The following is a 22,870-nucleotide window of genomic DNA, read 5'->3' as shown; positions in this document are numbered from 1 at the left end:
AGTTGTTATGTTTTCCTCTTGAAGGAGACTTTTTAGTGAGTGTGCCTATAGCTAGTGATATAGTTGATAGTTTCCCTCTCCGAACCGAACCCTACACTTTCATTTCACCTCTAAGTGTGAAAACAATTGTTGCAAAACTGACTTTCCAACATTTTCAGCAAACTCAACTGTCAGGACCGTGTTGTGTCTTTAATAAAAAATATAAACTACTGTGAGATACTGCAGAGGCGTCTTGATTTGACACTGTACAATAAACCTGAAATGAATTGTGACGGATGTGATTTTGGACAATACAGACGGTAAACATTCAACTTATTGCTTCCCAGAAATAAGGCTTTATGTGGCGCTCTTGTTTGCGCGACTCCAAAGATAAACAACGCTTCAAAAGTTGAGGTTCAAGCTGAAATCATCTTCCATCTCAGTATGATGGAAGGTGAGGCCATCCCAGCTGATTTGGGGCGAGAGGCAGGATACATTTTTGGTACATCATCAGTTCTCCACTCTCACTTTGAGATTTAGCCTACACAGTTGCTGTTACTTGAATTAACGTCTTCACATGTAGCCATGTTAAGTTCACTTGTCATCCTTGTCAATATATTTGAGGTGTTAAAATGTTTGTATATGTTTTCCAGATTGTCATTGTGAGCTGACAGCAAACTTCCTAACAACTTACAATTTATGACAGCATTACTTTCAACAAATATAAGGCAGCATTGTCACACATACAGTAAATATGCGTTTTATTTTGTGTTTTTGTCTGGCAAATTGATGAAGTGCTGCCGCCAAGAGTGAAAATGCAATCAATGTTCAAGTGTGCTTTGCTGGCTTTTTTTTTTTTTTTTTTTTTTTTTTTTTTAAACCCAGGTTTCAACAAGTAGCTACCCAGCAGCTCCACCCAGATTCAGTAGGGTAACAAAAAGATATTTTGGTGTTGGCTTTAGTTAATTATTTTGGACCCAGCAGATTGGATTGAAGATTGGATTTAGGCAAGCCGAAATGCTGAAGCTGGTTCCTGTCGGAATAATTGTAAATAATAAGTTACCATACATTTGCTGCAATGAAGAACTGCTTCTGCTTGCAATGAAGAATGCTTTGCTCTGTTCCCACTCATAATTCACATAGCCTGGCTATTTGAAGATGACTCAAAAAGCTGAAGAACCACGACATCTAACGCAGCAGAATGGTTTGAGCCAGTCTGCTGAGGTCGCCTGTTTTCTGTTAAGAAATGCTTGCAAACTTGACCACACGTACTCAACAATCTTCCACTCACATGTACAACACGTAGACAAACAAGTACACTGTGTACCAACTATGCCTCGCATTTGCATTTTTTAGGGTTGGAACACCCATGTAACTAGGGGTGTAGAAAGGACGTGGAAAACCAAATAAATAGAGAGCGTGAGGAGAGGAATCTTCAGAGAGTGCAGGAGTGAATTGCATCAGTCAGTTCCTCTCCTCTCTCCTCGCAAAAGCGTCTTCTCTCCTTTTTGTGTCGTGTTTAATAGATGTCAAACAGGTAACCCTGACAGTTACCATTTTTGAGTTGTGTTGTGTACTGAAGTTGAAATAAATGTTTTAAATAGTGCACACTAGGGGTGTGAATTGCCTAGTACCTGACGATTCAATTCGTATTACGATTCACAGGTCACGATTCGATTCGATACCGATTAATCCCGATACGAATTTATAAGTCGATTGTTGCGATTTTTTTTCATTCAAATTTAGAAAATACTAATCAGTAAGCTTGTAGAGTGTAAGATTTATATGAAAATGTATTATTTATTTATCTGAAATTTCAGTCTTATACAGGTTGTAATCTGTTTCATGTTTGAACAGCATTAAAATAAAATATTAAGGCTTAATGTTCCGTTCATATAACATTCTTCCATGCTCAAGGTGTGAATCCTAACCCGAAGTCAGACGTTTTGTTGAATATTTTTCCATTAAAAATGGAAGTTTAAAAATCGATTCACACACACACACAAAAAAAAAAAAAGGCAATGATGATAAGACGTTGAATCGGTAAGACTACCGAATCAACAATTCTGAGCTCTTTAAAAAAAAAATAATAATAAAAAAAAATAAAAAATAAAAAAAAATCGATTTTTTTTTTATTGAATCGATTCGAGAATCGCGCGATGTAGTATCGCGATATATCGCCGAATCGATTTTTTTTTAACACCCCTAGTGCACACCCTGCAGTTGAGGTAGGTCGGATTGAGCACTGGCTCATTTGCACAACGCAACTCAACTCAACTTTATTTATAAAGCGCTTTAAGAACAGGCGTCGCTGTATACAGAGTGCTGTACATAAACAAACATCAGTTTTGACAAGACAAGACAGGACCGCCCCCTCAAAAATGTGCAGGAATAGCCCCGTGGGTGAAATTTCCACCAACAAAGTTACTCATGATCGCATTTCCTTTGCAGAATTCTTCTTGGAGCTGCTGGACAACACCGAGAGGTCCTTGAACGAGATGTTCAAGCGCACGTACGGCAAGCCTTACATGCAGAACGCCGAGGTTTTCGAGAACCTGTTCGCCGAGCTCAAGCGCTACTACACGGGCGGCAACGTCAACCTGGAGGAAATGCTCAACGACTTTTGGTCGCGGCTGCTGGAGCGCATGTTCACGCTGCTCAACTCCCAGTACGTCATCACCGAAGACTACTTGGAGTGCGTCAGCAAGTACACGGATCAGCTCAAGCCCTTCGGAGACGTGCCCAGGAAGCTGAAGGGCCAGGTCACCCGGGCGTTCATCGCCGCTCGCACTTTCGTCCAAGGACTCTCCGTCGGCCGCGAGGTGGCTCAGAGAGTCTCCAAGGTAAAGTCAAGAAGGCCTAAGAATCAACAACTTTTTGTGTGTGTGTGTGTGCAACATCTGCAGATTTTAACACGCCTGAGGTCACGTTTGCCGTTTGTGTAGCGAGCCGACTTTTCCTCTGCTGTTTCACTGTAAACAACTTCCTCCTTACGCTGAATAATTTTTTGTGTGGGTCTGCAAACGTCTTAACTTGTTCAGATGTTGTTTTCAGGAGGTGACATGCGGAAGAAAAGGTACGGCAAGAAATGGTCAGCGTTGTTTGTAAAGTTTTCCCAACAACATCTACCAACCATAATTAAGCCGTATGTCCTTAATATTCTGTTTGATGTAACGCACTGATTTAATGCCTCTCCTGCTTCCATACCGTACTGCCTCAGGAGTGTTTGCACTTTTGATCATACACAGGGTGAGATTAAAGGAAAAGGCACTGGGCTAAATCTTTGGATTAATTTACAAGTGTCACCCTCCAAATGCGCGAACAGAACTCCTGTGTGTTAATTTCCATTCGCAAGCGCTTGTTACCTCTCAAGCAATCGCACTCGATCTGTTATCAGGTTTTACAAAAAAAAAAGTGTGAGCAGTCACCTTCCAGCGAAACCCAAAAGAAGTGACGACTTTCACCGAGTGAAAAGCAAGAATGTTTTTCTTTGCACTTTTGCGTTCTTCGCACATCCTACAACATAAACCGACAGCAGTGACTGAAAATGTCGAATCCGTTGGTCTTTCACTTGTATGGCGCTTTTCCGCCTGTTATGGCACTCAAGTTTCACATTCAGCTACTGGGGGGTTCAGTATCTTGCTCAAGGGCACTTTGACATGGTCACAAGGGATCGAACCCACAACCTCTGGGTTGGGAGACAACCACTCTAACACTGAGCCGTGCCGCCCACCAGTTGTAGGGTGATGTAATTCCAAAGTGTGCCACAGGGAGCTCATCTGAACTAATTAGTCAAGGCAAGTGGAGTAACAATCATTCACAATGATTTGGAATTGAACTCATGCGAGCTATAAACTATAAAATGATCACAAACCAGATTATATATTTTAACTCTTAACTTTAATACTTTGTCCTTCTATTTACAATGTTTTTTTGTTTTGTTTGTTTTTTGTTTTGTTTTTGTGCAAGATAAACAGAAGGCTTTGATGCAGCTTCTGACATGGTGGCTTAAAGCAATGGTAGTTATTTAAAAAAAACGACCAGCAGGTGGCAGCAGAGTATAAGAGGTCAGCCAGGGCCATGTTGCAGCAAGCTCTTCTTGTCAGTGTTTTTCACCAGCAATGCAAATTCTGATGAAACTTAGTTGTATTGTAATGCTAATTGCTACAAAACAGAAATAAATACAGATATACGTGTTTTTCCTTATGAAACAAGAGACTCTAATCTGTTTTTGGGCAGGTTCCACGTTTTTATAGCAATAAACACAATATTGTGTGGGTCTTGCAAAATCAGTCCAAAGCCAGGGAAGTGGGTTGCTGCAGTGAAAATTGCTGGGAGTTAATGCCATAGGTGTACTTGTTTGCTATAACAGAGTGAACACAAACAAAAGACTTTTCAAAAACATACAACTTTTGTTGTGAAAACAACATAGAAGATCTTCTAAGATGAGCAGCACAAACTGTTCTATAATTTATAACTGACTGTTCTTTCAGCAGACTTTCTCAAAGCACATCGAGGATTCCCCCTTTGGGCAAGAGACGTGATTGTGGAATTAAAACATGCTGTGGAGTCAGAACAGTGAGCGCCTTGTAAACTAAAAGGCCAACTGAAACCAACAATCAGCCAGACTAATTGTTTGGTTAGAATTCCAATGAGTTTGGATTCATCATTAGGATCATTAGGATTCATCATTAGGATCATTAGAATGAAGTGAAAATAGATCCGTTTGAAAAAAAAAAAAAAAAAAAGATCTGTTCCGTATTACAGTTTAATATCTTTAACATCCACAGGCGAATGTTTTTAAATACATTTAAAAGTACAGCATAACTATTAAAAACCGATGAGGACTGAGGATGGAGCCCTGAGGAACCACACAATAGTTGTCCATTCAGAATATTGTGTTCTATTGCTATAAAAGCATGGAACCTATCAAAAGAAAGATTAAAGTCTCTTCTTTCATCAGAAAAAAAGTATGTTTCTATCTGTTTCCGTATTGCAGCAATTAGCATTAGAAGAGAACTAAGTTTCATCAGTTTTCACAAATCTATTTCAAATTGTAAGTAATTGAGCTTTTCTAGATGGCCCTGGTTGATCTCCTTTGCTCTGCTGCCACCTGCTGGCCGTTTGTGTAATAACTACCATTTCTGCAACCGTTCTTTGCAGTTGAGAGGCTGCACAAAGCCTTCTGTATGCTCTAGCCAAAAAAAATTAACAAAACAAAAAAAAACAACAACGTATAAATACGTCTTTGGGACACTTAAAACATGAAAAAAAAAAACGTATTTACACGTTACTGGGAGCAAATGAGTTCAGGAATTGCTTTATTTCCGTCAACTGTCCCCTGCACACGTTCTCCCTGTCAGTGTGGCTGCATGCTTGACCTGTGTGACCTACTGGAGCACTAATGCAGCAGTGGGCCGAGGTGCAACAACGCGCATCACTCAATGGCAATCGCTCACAGTGAGTGAGTCACAAGATGGAGGAGCACGGAGAAGACCGAGAGGCCACCTTGGCAAATGTTTCCCTCCTTCTTTATGAGCAACCTGGTCATTTGCCCGCCGCCGCTGCTTCTGTTTCCTGGCGCGTTGACGCCCTAAGAGATGGATGTATGCGTGTGCGGAAAAGAGCCGTGGGTGAGTGCATGCCGGCTGTGTCCAATTCATCCCTGAGATATATGACAAGCTGGGGGTGAAGTGGGGAGAGCTCATCTTCTCGTTTATTGTGAAGAAGCGGGCCCACGGGTGTCACGCATTTAACTCTTAGGTGGAGAGGTATTCTTACATCGAGCAGCGTGGAGATGATATCTCCGCTCGGCTGGAAAGAGGCAGCAACGGCAGGGGGAAGATGGGGATGCGGGCATTTCTATTGATGCGGCACACGCTAGATGCAATGATAGAATGCACGGAGCTTCTGTCAAGTCGTGGGCACGTCCCATCATTCTGCTGTGACGGTTCGCATGTGCACAGCGATATTTTGTAGATGTATTGAGCAAAGAGCTACAACAAAGTCTACATTTGGATATTCCCAAGCATGCATGTTAACGGTCCATCGAGGTTTTTTTCATTTGGATTTTTATGATTAAATGTTTGGGTAGTAAGTTCCTGAATATAATGCGTGAATTGTGGAGCAGTGGTTGTTGTGTTCACTGCCCCATAGTCAAAAGGTCCCAGGTTCAAATCTCGGCTCTGTGGAGTGTGCATGTTGCAGCTTCCTCCCACATTCCAAAAATATGCATGTTAGATTTATTAACTCATTCACTGCCAATGACGACTATAGACGTCAAAATCCAAGCAAACAGCCAGTTTTAATTTTGAAAAAAAAAGAAAAAAAGAAAAAATTTAAAATTAAAATTTTAATTAAAAAATTATAATTTAGTTTTAGTTATAATCTTCTGACTAAATTTAATTAAAGCCTTAGTCATAACTCAGTCACCTGATTGTATTTTAGTTTTAATCCAACTTTAGTCAACAAAAATAAAGAGCAATTTTAGTCGACTAAAATTGGCTTTTGGAGGCCGAGACCCAGTATGTGGTCTCAGTAAGACCAAGACCGATCACAAGAACGTCAACGCCCGTGTTGTAGGGTAACAGGAATCCGTTCTACGCACAATGGTAGCACTTAGCAATGAAATTGTTGTCATCGTTGTTATTCATAACAACAATGATTAATAACTATGAATGAAAACAATGAATAACTAAAACTTCAATTCAAATTTCTTGTCAAAATTCGCACTGGCTGTTTGCTTGGATTTTTGACGTCTATAGTCGTCATTGGCAGTGAATGAGTTAAAGGTGTTAAATTGTCTATAGGTGTGAATGTGAATGGATGTTTGTCGCTATATGTCCTCTTGGCTGGTGGCCAGTCCATGGTGTGTAATGACTATATATATAATATATAACATAGATGAAATTTAAAACATCTGTTCTATGGTATAATCATCTATTGCTTTATATCGTAAGATTTACCGCAACAGAGGGAATCCTGTAATTTCTTTTCCATGACTTGAATGTTATTTGAAACAATTTGTAACCATTCCATTATTCCAGCAATTGTATGATTATATTTTGTTCAAAAGTGCTCACAGCTGCGCTCTTTTGTGTGCTGTTCCAGGTAAACAGCACTCCGGCATGCATGCGAGCGCTGACCAAGATGTCGTACTGCCCCTTTTGTCAAGGCATGCCGGCCATGAAGCCCTGCAAGAACTACTGCCTCAATGTTCTCAAAGGCTGCCTGGCCAATCAAGCCGACCTGGACCCCGAGTGGAACCATTACATCGGTCGGTGGGCTTCATTTCCCGCTGCTCTATTTAACTTTGATTCTTCTCATGCGCTGCTCAGTACGTGCGACTAATGTGTGATGGAGTTGCATTTCGAGGCCAAAACAGAAACTTTTGCAGGCGACGTTGTTGTAAGTGTGGAAATCCTGGATCGAAATGTGACTCATGAAAAACAAATGAACAGAATAGGATAGAATATGCTGTTTACAGGAGGAAACATGTATTATTATTATTATTTATTTTATTTATTTATTAAAGAATTATAACTAATTCCACAAAAAATGCTTCTGACAAATCTAATATTGGGGTCTAAGGAAGTTAGTTTTCATTTTTCTTTATTTTTCTTTATTTTATTTTTTTTCCACTCACTCACACATACACGCACACAAACTTACATGGTCTCCCAGGCGGGAAAGCGAACCCGCAGCAACCAGCACCAAAGGCAAGTGACGGTTCCACTGCCTGAGCCCTTATGCGTTCGAGGAATGTGGGGAAAGTGGCTTCCACTTTAAACTTTTCACCGAAATGTCAAATAATTGTGAAAATAGCAACAACAACAAAAAAGCTCATTACAGACTTTTGTTTACAAATTAAATGAATAAAAAAATCAGTCACTGAAAATGTGCGAAAGCATGAAGAACAAAACAGTAAAAAAAAAAAAAAAAAAAAAAAAAAAAAAAAAGACAGGTTTTTAACCTTTTCAATAAAATTATAATCAGAAGATGTTAATGATTTGGCCACGAGGTAAAAAAATAAAAAAAATAAAAAAAATCTATCGAGTGACTCACATGAAATATATTTCTCCATATTGATGTTACATATGTTCAGGCTAAAATATTTTGAATGAACATGACGGTTCTCACTAGTGAGGCAGTAACTTAATATGGACGAGAACAGATGGTCCACGTCGCCATGCTCATCTTGTCAATTTGACAGTTTGTGTGGAATGAACTTGACTCGGAGGAGAGCTTCGCTTTATGTTTTGACAACACCAGCTTCTCCTCGAATGAGAAAATGTGCTTTTTTTTGTTTGTTTTGTTTTTCTAGACGTTCCCTCATTGGAAACGATTTTCCTCACTGGATTCTTCTCTCCCGTCGAGCCTAATGGGGATTTGTAACGTTGGGGGGGGGGGGGGGGGGGGGGGGGGGGGGGCGCAGCACGTCAACTTTAGCGCCGGGAACGTGTTCCGCTGCTGAGACAAAGAAGCGCAAACATCAATGTAACATTTTATATATTATTTCCATATTCCATGAAAGGCCTTGCTGGCGCACACGACTCCAGTAGGTAAGCGTGTCATGTAAAAGGTGCGACAACTAAAAAAGGGTGACTTGTGCTGACAGCCTGTGGCAAAGAAAACAGTGAAATCCCATCCCGGAGTAGAAGCGCTTTTTCCTTGAAGTCAAACCTCGCCTGCTTGCTCTCTGGGGTTACTTTGGGTCGTTTTCGAGGAGGACAAAGCATCAAAGTGTGCATGTTTTATCTGACTATCGTTCACCGGCGTGTGCTTCCACGGCTAGATGTCTTTTTTTCTTTTTTTTCTTTTTTTTTTTACTTCCTTATTTTGTTCTTACCTTTTAAATCATGTGTATGCAGTGTTTCAGCCTGGCTCTGCACTAAGCTAGAAATACATATTTTAGTTATTCATTTCTTAGTGAGAGCTGGGGGGAAAGCAACAGAATGGTGACGGTTTAAACCGCCATTATTTGTGGTTGTGGTCGCCCTTATCACATTTGATCACATCTACTTTAAATGTTAAATGTGAGAATTTTTTTCGATAAGCTTTGCATAAAACAGGGTTTATGTAGCAGAATGGAGAGAATATCAATAAAAGCAAACACAATCTTGGCTTGGTAATAGCCTGAAACAACCCCAGTGGCACACAGGAACCCATTCGGCTGTAATATTGCCTTGTTAGTGACAAAAAAAAAAAAAAAAAAAAAAAAACATGCGCACATGCTCGTTGGCTTATATTAGCCTATCTTGACCGTTTAGTTGGATATTGCTCAAAAATGATTACCAAACCCAGAAAACAGGTACGAGGGCTTCCTGTGTAAGTAGCATGACAACTGCTTGCATGATGGTTTGAAGTCAAACTTGCTCAATTTTTGTTTTTTATATGGCTGGGGTCAAACAGGAAATCTACATGTATGGACAGTATATCATCTATTTACACTAATATGACGAAATATGATTGTTTATGAATGAACACGACTGAAGCCTAAACAACATTTTGTTGTCGTGCTTGCTGACATATTGCAAAAAAAACTAAACAAATATCACTCAGTGCGTTTCCATGACCATTTTTCACAAAAATAAAAGCGATATTTTACTGTTTCGATAAAGTACAATTTCGAATTGTCGCTGTTTCCATTGAAGAGAGTTTCACTTCTGAGTGGTAACTGCTAAACTAATTACTATTAGTTACCTAGAGTTATATTAATTTTAAGTGCAATTATAAGCAGGTTAATTCAACTTTGTTACCTCCCCAAGCACATAAGCACAAAGGCAAGAGTTGGTGTTTTGATCACCACATTAGTTAGTTATTGAGTCAGTTGGTTACTTGGCCGGTTGATTGGACGGCCGGGCAGTCAGGAGCTCAGTTAGATAGTTGGTTTGTTAGTCTGTGGGTGGTTTATTCAGACAGCAAGTTGGTTAGTTAGATGGTTGAACACCCAGTTTGTTGGTTGGTTGTTAATTGATAACGGTTAGTTTTTAGGTTAGTAATTGATTGAAAAATCAGCTGTTCGGTCAGTCAGTCAGCCAATTGGTTAGTTAGTTTTTCCATTGAATTAGTTGCTTGGTTATTCGTCCAGTTGGTTCGTTACTTCGTTGGTCAATCAGTTCGTAGGATGATTGATTAATTAGTCAGTGGTTCAGTTTGCATTAGTCAGAAAGTCTGTTGGTTAGTTATTTGGTTGGACAGCCAGTCAGTCAATCAGCCAGTTGGTTAATTAATCAGTTGGACCTTTAACTGGTCAGTCAGTCAGTTGGTTGGTTGTTAGATATTAGTCAGTTAGTTGATTGAGTCGATTTGTTGAATGGTTGGTCAGTAAGTCGGTCAAAAAGTCCGTCAGTCAGTTGCTTAGTTAGTTGTTGGGTGAGATGGTTGACTTGATTTGTTGAATGGTTGGGCAATTAGTCGGTTGGTTCGTGAGTTGGTCATGAGTTAGTTGGGCAACTAGTCAGTCTGTCACCCGGTTCACTTATCCGTTGGTCAGTCAGTTGATTGAGTCGATTTGTTGAATGGTTGGTCAGTAAGTCGGCCAAAAAGTCAGTCAGCCGCTTAGTTAGTTGTTTGGTGAGATGGTTGACTTGATTTGTTGAATGGTTGGGCAATTAGTCGGTTGGTTCGTGAGTTGGTCATGAGTTAGTTGGGCAACTAGTCAGTCTGTCACCCGGTTCACTTATCCGTTGGTCAGTCAGTTGATTGAGTCGATTTGTTGAATGGTTGGTCAGTAAGTCGGCCAAAAAGTCAGTCAGTCGCTTAGTTAGTTGTTTGGTGAGATGGTTGACTTGATTTGTTGAATGGTTGGGCAGTTAGTTGGTTGGTTCGTGAGTTGGTTACTCGGTGAGTACATTGGTCATTCGTGTGGTAAGTTGGTCAGATGGTGAGTTAGTTAGTCCATTAATTGGTTTGGTGAGTTAGTTAGTCCATTAGTTGGTTTGGTTACTTAGTTGGTCAGTCAGTCACTCAGCTGGTTAGTCAGTTGGTTAGTCCATTAGTTAGTAGGGCAACTAGTCAGTTAGTCTGTCACCCGGTTTGCTTGTCCGTTGGTCAGTCAGTCGGATGTTTAATTAACAAACAGATGCACAAACAAATGTCCATTTTATTCAGTTGTTAATTTGTGTAAGTTTATCCGCGGCAACAGGCAGCATGTGCGCTTCACTGGACGATATCCGCTTTCGAATTGCGCCTCATTAACGCGGGAGCAGCTTTCCGTCTGTCTTCATCGGGTCTCATTGTGGTCAATGAAACGGCGCTCTTATGAGTTTTGCCTGTGACATTTCAAGCTAATTTCAACGGCAAAGATTTTCCCGATGAGCTTAAGGTCTCGCCATAAATGCTCTTCCAATCACGGACAGACAGAAATACGTGTTGAATTTGTATTCAAAGTAAGCCATAGTATGCAAATGTGTCTTTAATTCCCGCTCTCCGAGGTTCTGAGATGTGGGCTGGTGCACGGCATCGTCTTACGAAATTCATCTTGATGGTTGCGGCGTTAGCACCAACATCATACGTCTGCTCCGCTGAGCACACGCGACAAGCTATCGGAGGAGGTGAAAAATAATCCAAGCAAAAGAGTGTGAAAGCCTTTAAACTCAGAAGCTGCACCCACTGATAGCTACATTTTTTTTGTTTTCCGCCACCAGACAACAATCTCTCACTTCAAATAAAATACAGCACTTGACATTAACGAGACCTCGCCTCTTATCCATCGTGTGTGCGCGCGCGCGCGTGTTGACAGTCGCGCCATCTGTGCGCTCAAACAGATGCACTGATGTGACTATACTATATGTGCACAGTATATTCCTCAGAGATTTGACAAGATAAAAAAAAAAAATGCTTCTTTTAAATTTGCAAATGTATCCATAATAGAAATGACGCCGGCGTGTCTTAATCACTTCCTGTTTGGTCTCACCCGTCCTGTGATTATTCATTCATGAAGCGGTTTTCTTTTTCCTAACAATATGAAATCAAAGTCCTCGTGAACGCACTTGTTTTTCTTGCCCCCAAGCAAGAGCATAATTAGGCAAGCCAATTAAATATTTCATAATGCACTCGCTGACTGGACACTCCAAGGTTCCATCACATGTAAATGCATATTTATTATGACCCAAAGGGGAATTATGGAAATGGTATTAACCTGTTACAGGGTCAAATTATGTCCATCATCAAACCTTTATTACATTAGCGTACAACTTTTTTAATGACAATATTTAACTCATTCACTGCCAATGACGACTATAGGCGTCAAAAATCCAAGCAAACAGCCAGTGCGAATTTTGACAAGAAATTTGAATTGAAGTTTTAGTTATTCATTGTTTTCATTCATAGTTATTAATCATTGTTGTTATGAATAACAACGATGACAACAATTTCATTGCTAAGCGCTACCATTGTGCGTAGAACGGATTCCTGTTACCCTACAACACGGGCGTTGACGTTCTTGTGATCGGTCTTGGTCTTACTGAGACCACATACTGGGTCTCGGCCTCCAAAAGCCAATTTTAGTCGACTAAAATTGCTCTTTATTTTTGTTGACTAAAGTTGGATTAAAACTAAAATACAATCAGGTAACTGAGTTATGACTAAGGCTTTAATTAAATTTAGTCAGAAGATTATAACTAAAACTAAATTATTATTTTTTTATTAAAATTTTAATTTTAAATTTTTTCTTTTTTTCTTTTTTTTTCAAAATTAAAACTGGCTGTTTGCTTGGATTTTGACGTCTATAGTCGTCATTGGCAGTTAAGATTGTTAACTGTTGGAAAGTGTAGAAATATGTATATACATATTCTTTTTTTTTTTTTTTCATTTAGAGGATCCTTTCATAACACTCAATCATAAAGCTTAAAATATGAAGGATTTTTATCAATTCCAGGGTCATTCTGTCCATTGCAAAATCTTTAATCGTACAAGAAATGTAACATTCTTAACATACAAGTGGGAAAAAAGAAAAAAGAAAAAAAAAAGTTAAACAATCAACATTCTTTAAACTCCATCCTAACTTTTAAATGTGGAAGGTGTTATTATAATAATGAAACATTTAATTTTACTTTCACGGCAATAGAAACAAAGGGGGGGGGGACTAAATGTGGTTGGCTAGTCAATCAGTTGGTTAATCAGTTGTTTAGTTAGAAAGTTGATTGTTGATTTATTGGTTGGTTGGTCAGTCAGTCACACAGAGTTGGGAATTTGTAAGTCACTTGGTTAGCTACTTAGCTGGTCAGTTAGTGCGTTTTTAACAATCAGTCAATTAGTTAGTTAATTAGTTGGCCAGACATTTGATCAGTCGCTTTGTCAGCTAGTGAGTTGCAGGTTGTCAGTTAATATGTCTGTCAGTCTCAAAGTTGTTTTTTTTTGTTGTTGTTTTTTTTTTTTAGTCAGTCGATCACATTTAGTTGGTGTAATTTTTTCAGTGCAGCAGTAAGTCAGTTGGTTATTTGGTTACTTTATCTATTCACACTTTTATCCGTCCATACGTCCATCCATCCGAACTGAGGTCTCGAACCGTACAGCTTTTGTGGCAATGGAAGTACGATGACATGCATGAATCATATTTTCTTTGCTTGGTAATATTTTTGCACATTTGTCTCTAAAGCAATTTAATCTTTGTGTTTCTGCCTCGGTTACAACGAATAAATCACATCCCAGTGAATCACACAACAGATTAAAAGGCTTCTGCTAAGTAGCCCCTCGTTAAACCATTTTTTCCCACCGCCGGACGGCAAAAGCATCCTCGACGACCTCGCCTGTTCCTGCAAGACGACAATTGCTTTGTGCATTAATTATGATAAAAGATGCATATTAAAACAATGTGCTGAGTTCCTGTGACAATCCACCCCCCCCCCCCCCCCCAAAAAAAAACAAAATATAATAACATCTCTATGCTACCATTGGACGTGCGCCTTACAAAAGCAGAAAATTCAGCTTTTAATGAGAGTGGGATTACAATTCAATCATGTTAATTAGACCAATCAGGAAGCTGCAGCTGTCGGTCTTCAATCTGTAACTGAGTGACGTGGAATATTTTACATATATCTATGTGCATTTTTTTTTTTAACACAGCAGTGATTCAATTTTCTAATATTTGTCGTAGGGATGTTCGACACCACTTTTTTTTCAGACCGATACCGATACTCAGGCGGGTGCTGGCACCTAAAAAAGATCACAATATTGTTTTTAAAAACAAAACAAAACAAAAAAAAACACAATATTGCGCTTTTGTACATAACAGCAATGTATATAAACCACCTACAATCTCTAATAACAATATTGAGGCACTTATCTGCTAATGCAAGCACACATTTATCACCTCACAAGCAAATTATATTCCCTTCATCTGACAAATAGCATAGATTTTAAACTTAGAAGGCCAAAACATCCCTAATGAAAATTAAATTGCACTAATTGCTTGCTTACATAGATTTACTCGGTTGTTTATTTCACTCTTGATTGGCGGGCAGGCACTCCAGAGACCCAACTATTTGTACACTACAAGCCATTAAAAATCCAATTTCTCACCAAAATGCCCTCTTTGAACCAGAGTTTTGTTGAAAGGGTTTCAAGTCATATTTCAACAGTGTATTTTCACTTCAACTTTCAATTGCTTGCTGCTCGAGCTGTCGCTCTCAGAGCCCACTGCGAGGCAAGGGTTAAACGTGGCAACCGGTGTAGACCTGCCAGGTCCGGCCTGGCTCGGTGACCCTCCTTCCCAGCGGGTTTGAATGGGATCCAATTATCAGCTTTGGCGGACGAGCGGAGGTGGGAATGTAATTGCTTGTTATTAATATTTCAAATAGATTTAGCCGACTCCCACTTTTTTGCTGATAAAGAAAGATAATGACGGGGCGCATGGGTGGGCAAGTGGAGCGGGAATAAAAGCGACACTGGCCATTGGGTCAGATTTGATACTTTTCCAACATTATTGTGAAGGTCTCGTGTTGCAGCTTACATTGTACATGAACCCGTGTTAACAGAAAGAATGAGTTACACTTGGAGATTTTACATGTACATGTATACATTGTGATTCAATTCAAATCAAATTTATTTTACTCTTTAAAAAAAGAAATGAAAGGGGACAGAAAGTAAAACTTCAACACACACACAAAAAAAAATCAACACAAAATGAATGACAGCAAGCAGTCAAGACTCTTTCAATACCGATTTTGTTTTATAATCCCGATTGTTCCACAAACTGACACCTTAAGTTGTTTTATATTTAGGTTTGGGGAAAAAAAATATCTGTTTCTCTTCATTTGTGCTCCCTTTCCCTTTTTTTGAATTTGATGTGTGTTAATTGGTAAGATTTAATGACGGGCTTTATACATTATTTGAAGGCGGTTAAACTTCATCGAGTCATTAAAATTTTACAGTGTTGAGTTGTATAAATATTGGATTAGTGTGGTCTCTGTATCCACACCCGAAAACGATACAGCACATTTCTAGAAGATCGATGGGTTCGGTGTAAGGTTTTGCCAGCATACTTCAATGCAATAGGGTTCAGGTATGGAACAATCAATGAATTATATAACTATAACAATTTAAAGCATTCTTGTTCAATCATTTTTTTGACTATGTGTAAAAAACGGCTACAGTTTGGGATACCTTAGATTTAACATATTCTATATGCCTTTTCCATGTTAAATGTTCATCAATAATAATACCTAGAAACTTAGCCCTTTGTATTTTTATTCCCTGCACTGTCAAGTGTTGCTTCAACATCTATATTTCTACAACAACAACAAAATCATAAACCTGATTTTACTAATATTTATAGACAGTCTGTTGGCATTGAACCACTTTATAATATTCTTAAACTCTTTCTCTATTACTTGTGATACATTATACTGTATATACTTTTCCTGGCATGAAATAAAGTGGTGTCATCTAAAAAAAAAATGCTTTTGAAAGAATTTTGAAATACACTATACGGTAGTTATAATATCATTCTTATAAAGAAGAAAAAGAACTGGCCCCAAAATTGATCCCTGGGGCACCCCACAGATTCATTGGTACGTTTGTATTTTTTGGAAGATTTTATTTTATTTTTTTCTGGATTGATAGGAGTGGGAATCGTCTGTAGGCTATGTTTTGAAAACACACTCTAGTAAGCAGCCACCAATGACAGGGACTAAATTGGACCAAAGGGCCAGACACTTCATGGAAAGTGTTAAGGTTCTGATGAAATTCGTCGACTTAATACTTCTTAATTAATAAATAAATAAATCTGTTACACGAACAACTCGTGAAAAACATGTTTTTGTTTTCTTTTTTTTTGCATTTTCCTCTGACAAAAAGGTGTCTTGTGATAAAACTATCACAATAAAAGCAATAAAAGCACCTTCCCATTATTGGCAAATCAATTTACAGAATCTGAACTCAAGAGGAACCAAAAGAACTCACTTAACAGTTACTTACAGCCAAATGGAAGAAAGTAGAAACATTATCCATACATGTCTCTCAATGTCACCATCGGTGATTGAATTTGAACAGCTTGACAGAGGTCACACGGCACTGGTGAAAGACAAGCACTTATCAAGCTGCACTCATTGTTCAAGCGCAACGTGTCCTTCGTGCCGGAAGCCTTAATAGATGCTCTGGGTTTCAACAATGGCACTGAAATCCCTTTTCACATACGCCTCTTCAGTTAAATGAGTCTCAGTTTGTTCACAGTTTAGTTTGGTAGTATAATAGTTCACACAGCAGACATAGGGATGTCACGATCAGGGCCATATCGTGATATTAAAACTTCCACAATATCGTCATGTTCACAATATTTAAAAGGAACACATCTGTTAAAAAAAAAAAGTCAGGTTGATTTCCATGTGTGCAGTTCTAGCACCCTCTAGTGACCAATTTATGAGTAATTGAATTTCCATTAGGGATGTTTTGGCCTTCTATGTTTAAAATCTGTGCTCATTGTCAGATGAAGGGGAACCTGATTTGCTTGTGAAGCGATCAATGTGTGCTTGCATTGGCAAGTAAGTGCCTCAATATTGTTATTAGAGATTGGAGGTTTTTTTTGTTTTGTTTTTTTTTTAATTGTGATCTTATTTAAATATCGCCGACCCTCCCCCCCCCACACACAATATCGTGATAATATCGTATCGTGAAGTTTGGATATCGTTACATCTCTAATTGATTGATGTGTGATCTTTGAATATGTTGCCCTGCGATTGGCTGGCAACCAGTTTAGGGCGTACCCTGCCTACTGCCCTAAGCCGGCTGGGATAGGCTCCAGCACACCCTCCACCTTTGTGAGGAGTAAGCGGTTAAGAAAATGGTTGGATGGATGGAGATTTCAGTACGAGTTCCAAACGGACTTAAGGTAGACGTCATGCTGGACTTGCCGTTCTGAACATATAAAAATTCACACTCACATTCACACCGTCACTGAGTGGGAACTGAACCCAAACTGCCTGCCAGAAGTCGAGCGGAGAAACCACAACACCATCAGTGACAAATATGCGCATTCAACAAAACGCAGAGCACTTCTGTTTACCTTTTTGGCTTTGATGTACTGTGTAAGCCCTCCGTGACAAGACTGCAAATGAATGGCACTTACTCAAAGCCACCACCGGCTAATTTAACCAAACCCCAAATCCACGCTTAGGGAAACGACATCATTTTTGTTAGTCGGCGTTAAACACGAATGCCTGTCTAGTCGTACATGACGGAATACGATTAACATCTTCTTTGGAAATTGCGGCTCGAATATCCGCTAAAACTTTTGGTGACTCATAAATCTCACAAGGGCTCAGTTCATAAGTATAAAATGATTAACTCTGTTTTGTCTTTGGCTTTTTGGTATAAGTCAAAGAACATGAGTAGAGAGTAAAAGGGACCTTTTAACAGATCAATAATTCGGAAGCTGAAGAGGAGCTGGTGAATGTGTCGGCCGCCAACGTTAGCCGCTAGCATAGCCGCTAGCTGCGGGTTTACTGGCTAGCTTCTTTATGTGTCGTCTACTTTATTGCATGTTTCACAGCGGTTGTGTGACGAAGAGTTCATTACTTCTGACACTCGTAAACATTGTTGCTGTATAAATCAAAGCTTGTTATAAAACTTTGCCTGTTTTATGATGGCAACGCTGGAACAAATTATTTCTATTTCCTAGTATTTTCGCTGTTAATTATTTTTATTTGCAAGCGTGTGGCCATTTGTTCTATACAGAATAACTTATTATTATATGTATATTTCATTATCTTTATTTTCCCATGATCAGGTTAGAGTATGTTGGGAACCAAACCTGTACTGCACGAGCGTGAAGTGTTTCATCAGTTCCACAGTGTGTGTTTCATTTGCTGCAGAGCGTGCGACCCGCGTCGCTGCTGTGCCGGTCGTAACTGTAAATTTAAAGTAGATGAAGGCAATTTGCCCGCCGTTTGCTTTCTTGCCTCCTTGCCTGCTAGTTTGTTTCAACTCCATTTCATCCCAAAGTGGAGCGCGACGGCGTTCGTGGACGTTAATGTTTCTTCGGGTTCCAGCAAAATTCGGAGTAGTGGTGGGGAGTAGCAGTGCTAAACATGATTTATGCGATGTATAGAATTAATGATCATGCGTGCTGTGGTCATTACATAGAGTCACACAGTGTGTCTGATTGATTGTATACATTTTTAATACAAATGTAAAACACTGGAACCCCGAATGGCTCCTAAGGTTAGAAAATCAAAAAGGAATTCTGTCAAAATTTTGGATGGACAATGGCTACATGGTGATGGTTTTGCGCCCTTCCACTACCTTTATCTTCACACTCTCTAGCCCAGGGGTGTCAAACTCATGTTAGCTCAGGGGCCGCATGGAGGAAAATATATTCCCAAGTGGGCTGCAACGATAAAATAACGGTATATAACTTAAAAACAATTACCGTCATTTATAAATTACGGAGCTCAACTGTCATCATGTTGTTCCGAAAAATAACACAAATGCAAATAGAATGTGGCAGCACTTTGCCGGTATACGTTCCGGACGTGTTAAATCGACCCGTTTTGCGTATATATTGTTCCCAGAATGCATTGCGTGTCGCAGTTAATGACGTTATAAGTAGTGTTGTTCCGATACCGTTACTGGTATCGGTAGAGGTGCCGATACTGCATAAAAACAGTGGTATCGGTATTGGTGACTACTCACAAGTAACATGCCGATACCATTAATTCCAACGCTAATATAGGATTTTGGATGCAGCATCTTGTGTCTTGCTCATGCATAAAATTCACTGATATGTGACATGTTCACTGCATGCCGATCTAAGATATGCTATTGGCCCTTGAATGCTCTGAACCAATGGCAGGACAGCTTTTTCATGTTGAGGAAAAAAAACAACTTAAGTATCGGTATGTTATCGGTATCGGCCGATACTGCAAAGCTGGGTATCGGTATCGGTATCAGGAGCCAAAAAACGGTATCGGAACAACACTAGTTATCAGGACGCTAATCCTTGTCATATCTATTTGTGTTACCAGTAATTGAATTTGTGTCGTATTTAACACGTTTATGTTGGTCTGTGATTTAAAAATAATAATAATAATGAAACAAAACATAAGTTTAAGTTGTGTGTAAAGTAATGACATCCGGGACGAGTCCACCGTACAAATTGCATTGCTCATCTGAAGACTGCTTGTGAAATTACAAATTTTATATATTTTGATTTATTAGTCCGACAATAGTTTTTTTTTTTTACAAAATGATCTTGCGGGCTGGATTAAACCCCTTTACGGGAATGATCCGGCCCGCGGGCCATATGTTTGACCCCCCCTGCTCTGGCCAAACATTCTCCAAGTTTGTCCGCAAAACATCTAACCTTCCCTGTCTCTCAAATGAGCTAATTTCTAATCCCATCCAACCTGATAGCTCCTAAAGAACCCCTCAACGTCTTCATTTCCGCCACCTCCAGCTCTGCTTCCTGTTGTCTCTTCATTGCCACAGCCTGTAATCTGCGCATCATGTTGAAAATACTCCCTCCGTGCGTGTTTGTATTGTGACGTTTATTGAAAATGCAGCTGGATAGAAAAGGGTTTGAAGGGACAAACAGAGAGACACACAACAGATATGGGAAATAGGGATACAAACCACAGCAGAACAATGGCTAAGTAAACATGATAAATGACGACAATAACGTTATACGTGGGCGTCGTGTTCTTGTATGTGAATGGAAGGTACACCCTGCGAGGAAGGGATGCAGCAACTAGCCAATAGCATTGTTTTATGATGGTGAAAGTTCAACCCAAGGACGCATTATTTTGATTACTTCCTATGGGAAAACAGATTGTGTTTGCCCTTATGTGGTCTTTGTCAAGACTCTATCGGTGACCCGGCGCGATCGGTGACGCGCATGCGCAGAAGATCCCGCCATCTTGGATCGTCAACTACGGCAACCACACTAGAACAAATACCTTTATATGGGTGCGCGTTCGTAACAAACATGATACAACATGGAAAAAAAACATAAGATTATTGATGCATTTTAAAGTAACTAAGTACATTTTAATCCTATAAAATGAACATTGTACTTTTGACCTCATTACATTATAGCAGTGCTTCTCAATTGTTTTCTGTCATGCCCCCCCCCCCCCCCCCCAGGAAGAAGAAAACATCTCGCGCCCCCCCCATACGCTTCGTCATATTTCCTCGTCTTAGCTTTCGGGAGACTTTCGTTTGTCTCTTTATCTCCGTCTCTCTCCGCCTGTCTTCTCATCCCTGTTAAATATTTTTTCATGGTGTCACTTGAGGGTGTGCTACACTTCGTGCCGACACTTCATACTCAAAAGCACGCATGCTCAGTGCAAACAAAACCCCTACGCCACTGAGCGAATGCTCCCTGCGCACACTCTGCCAATGAGAGCACCACTGCCCCCTAATGTAGCGGAGGTGCAATTGCACTTTATTCTAGTACAGTAAAAAAATAAAAAAATAAATAAAAAAGCATGTTCCCCGAGGTCAAAAGCACCCCCCTTGACGAAGCCTCGCGCCCCCCTCGGGGGGTCCCGCCCCACTATTTGAGAAGCACTGCATTATAGTGAGTATGCATTGTTGTACTTTACAGTAAGTCTGCGGTGTGTGTGTGTTTTAAATGACCCCCCCTGCCTCACACACCCTAAAAACCTATCCTATGATATTGGCTACACATTGTTCTAAAGACAATAAAAATACTGCAGACTAAACGTAAATATTAACAATGAAGACTCACTAGGAATGTAATGGGGTCAAAAGTAAAACGATCGTCTTTAAAACCTGTTGAATTAAAATAGTTTCTTTATAATGCATCAAGAATCGAAGCTTTTTTTGTTTTTGTTTCAATGCTGTATCGTGGTTTTACGAATGTGCGTTATCGTGCAGGCATATAAAGATATTTTGGTCACGTGACGTTGCCGTAGTTGGCGATCCAAAATGGCGGAACCTTCTGCGCACGCGCGTCACCGATCGCGCAGGGTCACCGATAGCGTCATGACAGTCTTTCTTAATACAAAATATACGTAACAAGTGGAACTCAGTAAGTCAGGATATTGTAGAAGAAATATCTAAAAAAAATCTATCAATAGTTCAAGGCAAGAAGTGAAGCTTGTATAACACAGACACATGGGAAATTACTTTTCAGAAGGGAGTCTGAGCAGGTGTGTGTTATATACTGTATTTCAAACCCTAACCAAGTCTAAACAAGTGTAAATGGGTTATTATTTGTTTTCCTACCATTTTTTTTAGTACCATTAGTTGGGTGACTGAGCCACAGATAAGGTGCACAAGGCAAAAATGATGAGCTATTTTTCATCCCAGTGAAAATAAACTCTCACAGATAAGCTCGCTCACTTTCCTGACTTGTCGATGTCTGCTGTGCGATTTCATCTCTCCTATTTAAGTGCACATCAATATTGATAAAGAGCGCAGACTAAAAGTGTCTGCTGTGATGTTCAAATAGGTACGTTTTGAACCAAAGCGATGTGCATATTGGTAAAGCTGAGGTCCATTGTGTTGCTTCAGCATGGTGCCTCGTGCTCGACATGAGGTACGGCTTCTGATGTTGTCTTTAAAAGCCCAGGGCTCAGAATAGGACCTGTCTATCTCCAAGGCTGTGTCTGCACGATAAAAAGATTTCCCACAGCTGGATGCTCGCCTATCTCTGCATTGATGCTAGGAACATTTTGGCTGAGAGTGCCAACTATGCCATCGTGGTCCAAATGCAGACTGGCCAATCAAAGAGCTGCACGGAACACAAGTCTGACACTTTCCTGAATTCGATGATACATTTTAGGACTTTTTACATTTTGAAAATAGCTCTGCCCTTTTAAAATGCTCTGGGGTATCTGCGTAGCCTATGTGACACAGACATGCTAGCTCCAACCAACCCGACTTTGCTGACGTCAGAAGTATGAACCAAAGTGCTAGTGTTATTCTATTTAATTTTTTTGTATAGTATTGTTAGTAGTAAATAGGGATCTAACGATATGGGTAATATCGTGATATCGTGATATTAAAACTGCCACAATATCGTCGTCGTCATGTTCACAATATTTAAAAGGCACAAATCCGTTAAAAAAGTCGGGTTGATTTCCATTTGTGCAGTTCTAGCACCCTCAAGTGGCTAGTTCATTAGTGGGATTTAATTTTCATTAGGGATGTTTTGGCCTTCTATGTTTAAAATCTATGCTAATTGTCAGATGAAGGGGAACCAAATTTGCTTGTGAAGCGATCAATGTGTGCTTGCATTAGCAAGTGCCTCAATATTGTTTTAGAGATTGTAGGTGGTTTATATGCATTGCTGGTATGTACAAAAGCACACTATTGTGCTTTTTTTTTAGTATGAGCTCTTTTTTTTTTTTTTTTTTTTTTTTTTTACAATATAGTGCTCTTTTTTTTTAAATATCGCCACTGCCCCCGCAATGTCGCGATATTTAGC

General features: G+C 39.6%; 1 protein-coding gene across 2 annotated transcripts in view; it reads left to right on the top strand.

The window, feature by feature from the left end:
- The window catches only part of gpc6b (glypican 6b), a 105,099-nt gene that overhangs the window by 42,958 nt on the left and 39,271 nt on the right, over window positions 1–22,870 (top strand). For both annotated transcript variants that reach the window (XM_077537521.1, XM_077537520.1), the window contains exons 3-4: window positions 2,431–2,822; window positions 7,090–7,255. In XM_077537521.1, coding sequence (XP_077393647.1) covers window positions 2,431–2,822; window positions 7,090–7,255 — 558 coding nt within the window. The remainder of the gene's footprint in view (window positions 1–2,430; window positions 2,823–7,089; window positions 7,256–22,870) is intronic.

This window comes from Festucalex cinctus, chromosome 11 (assembly GCF_051991245.1).
Source record: "Festucalex cinctus isolate MCC-2025b chromosome 11, RoL_Fcin_1.0, whole genome shotgun sequence".
NCBI classification, from domain to species: domain Eukaryota; kingdom Metazoa; phylum Chordata; class Actinopteri; order Syngnathiformes; family Syngnathidae; genus Festucalex; species Festucalex cinctus.
This window is presented reverse-complemented; position numbering and strand designations above follow the sequence as displayed.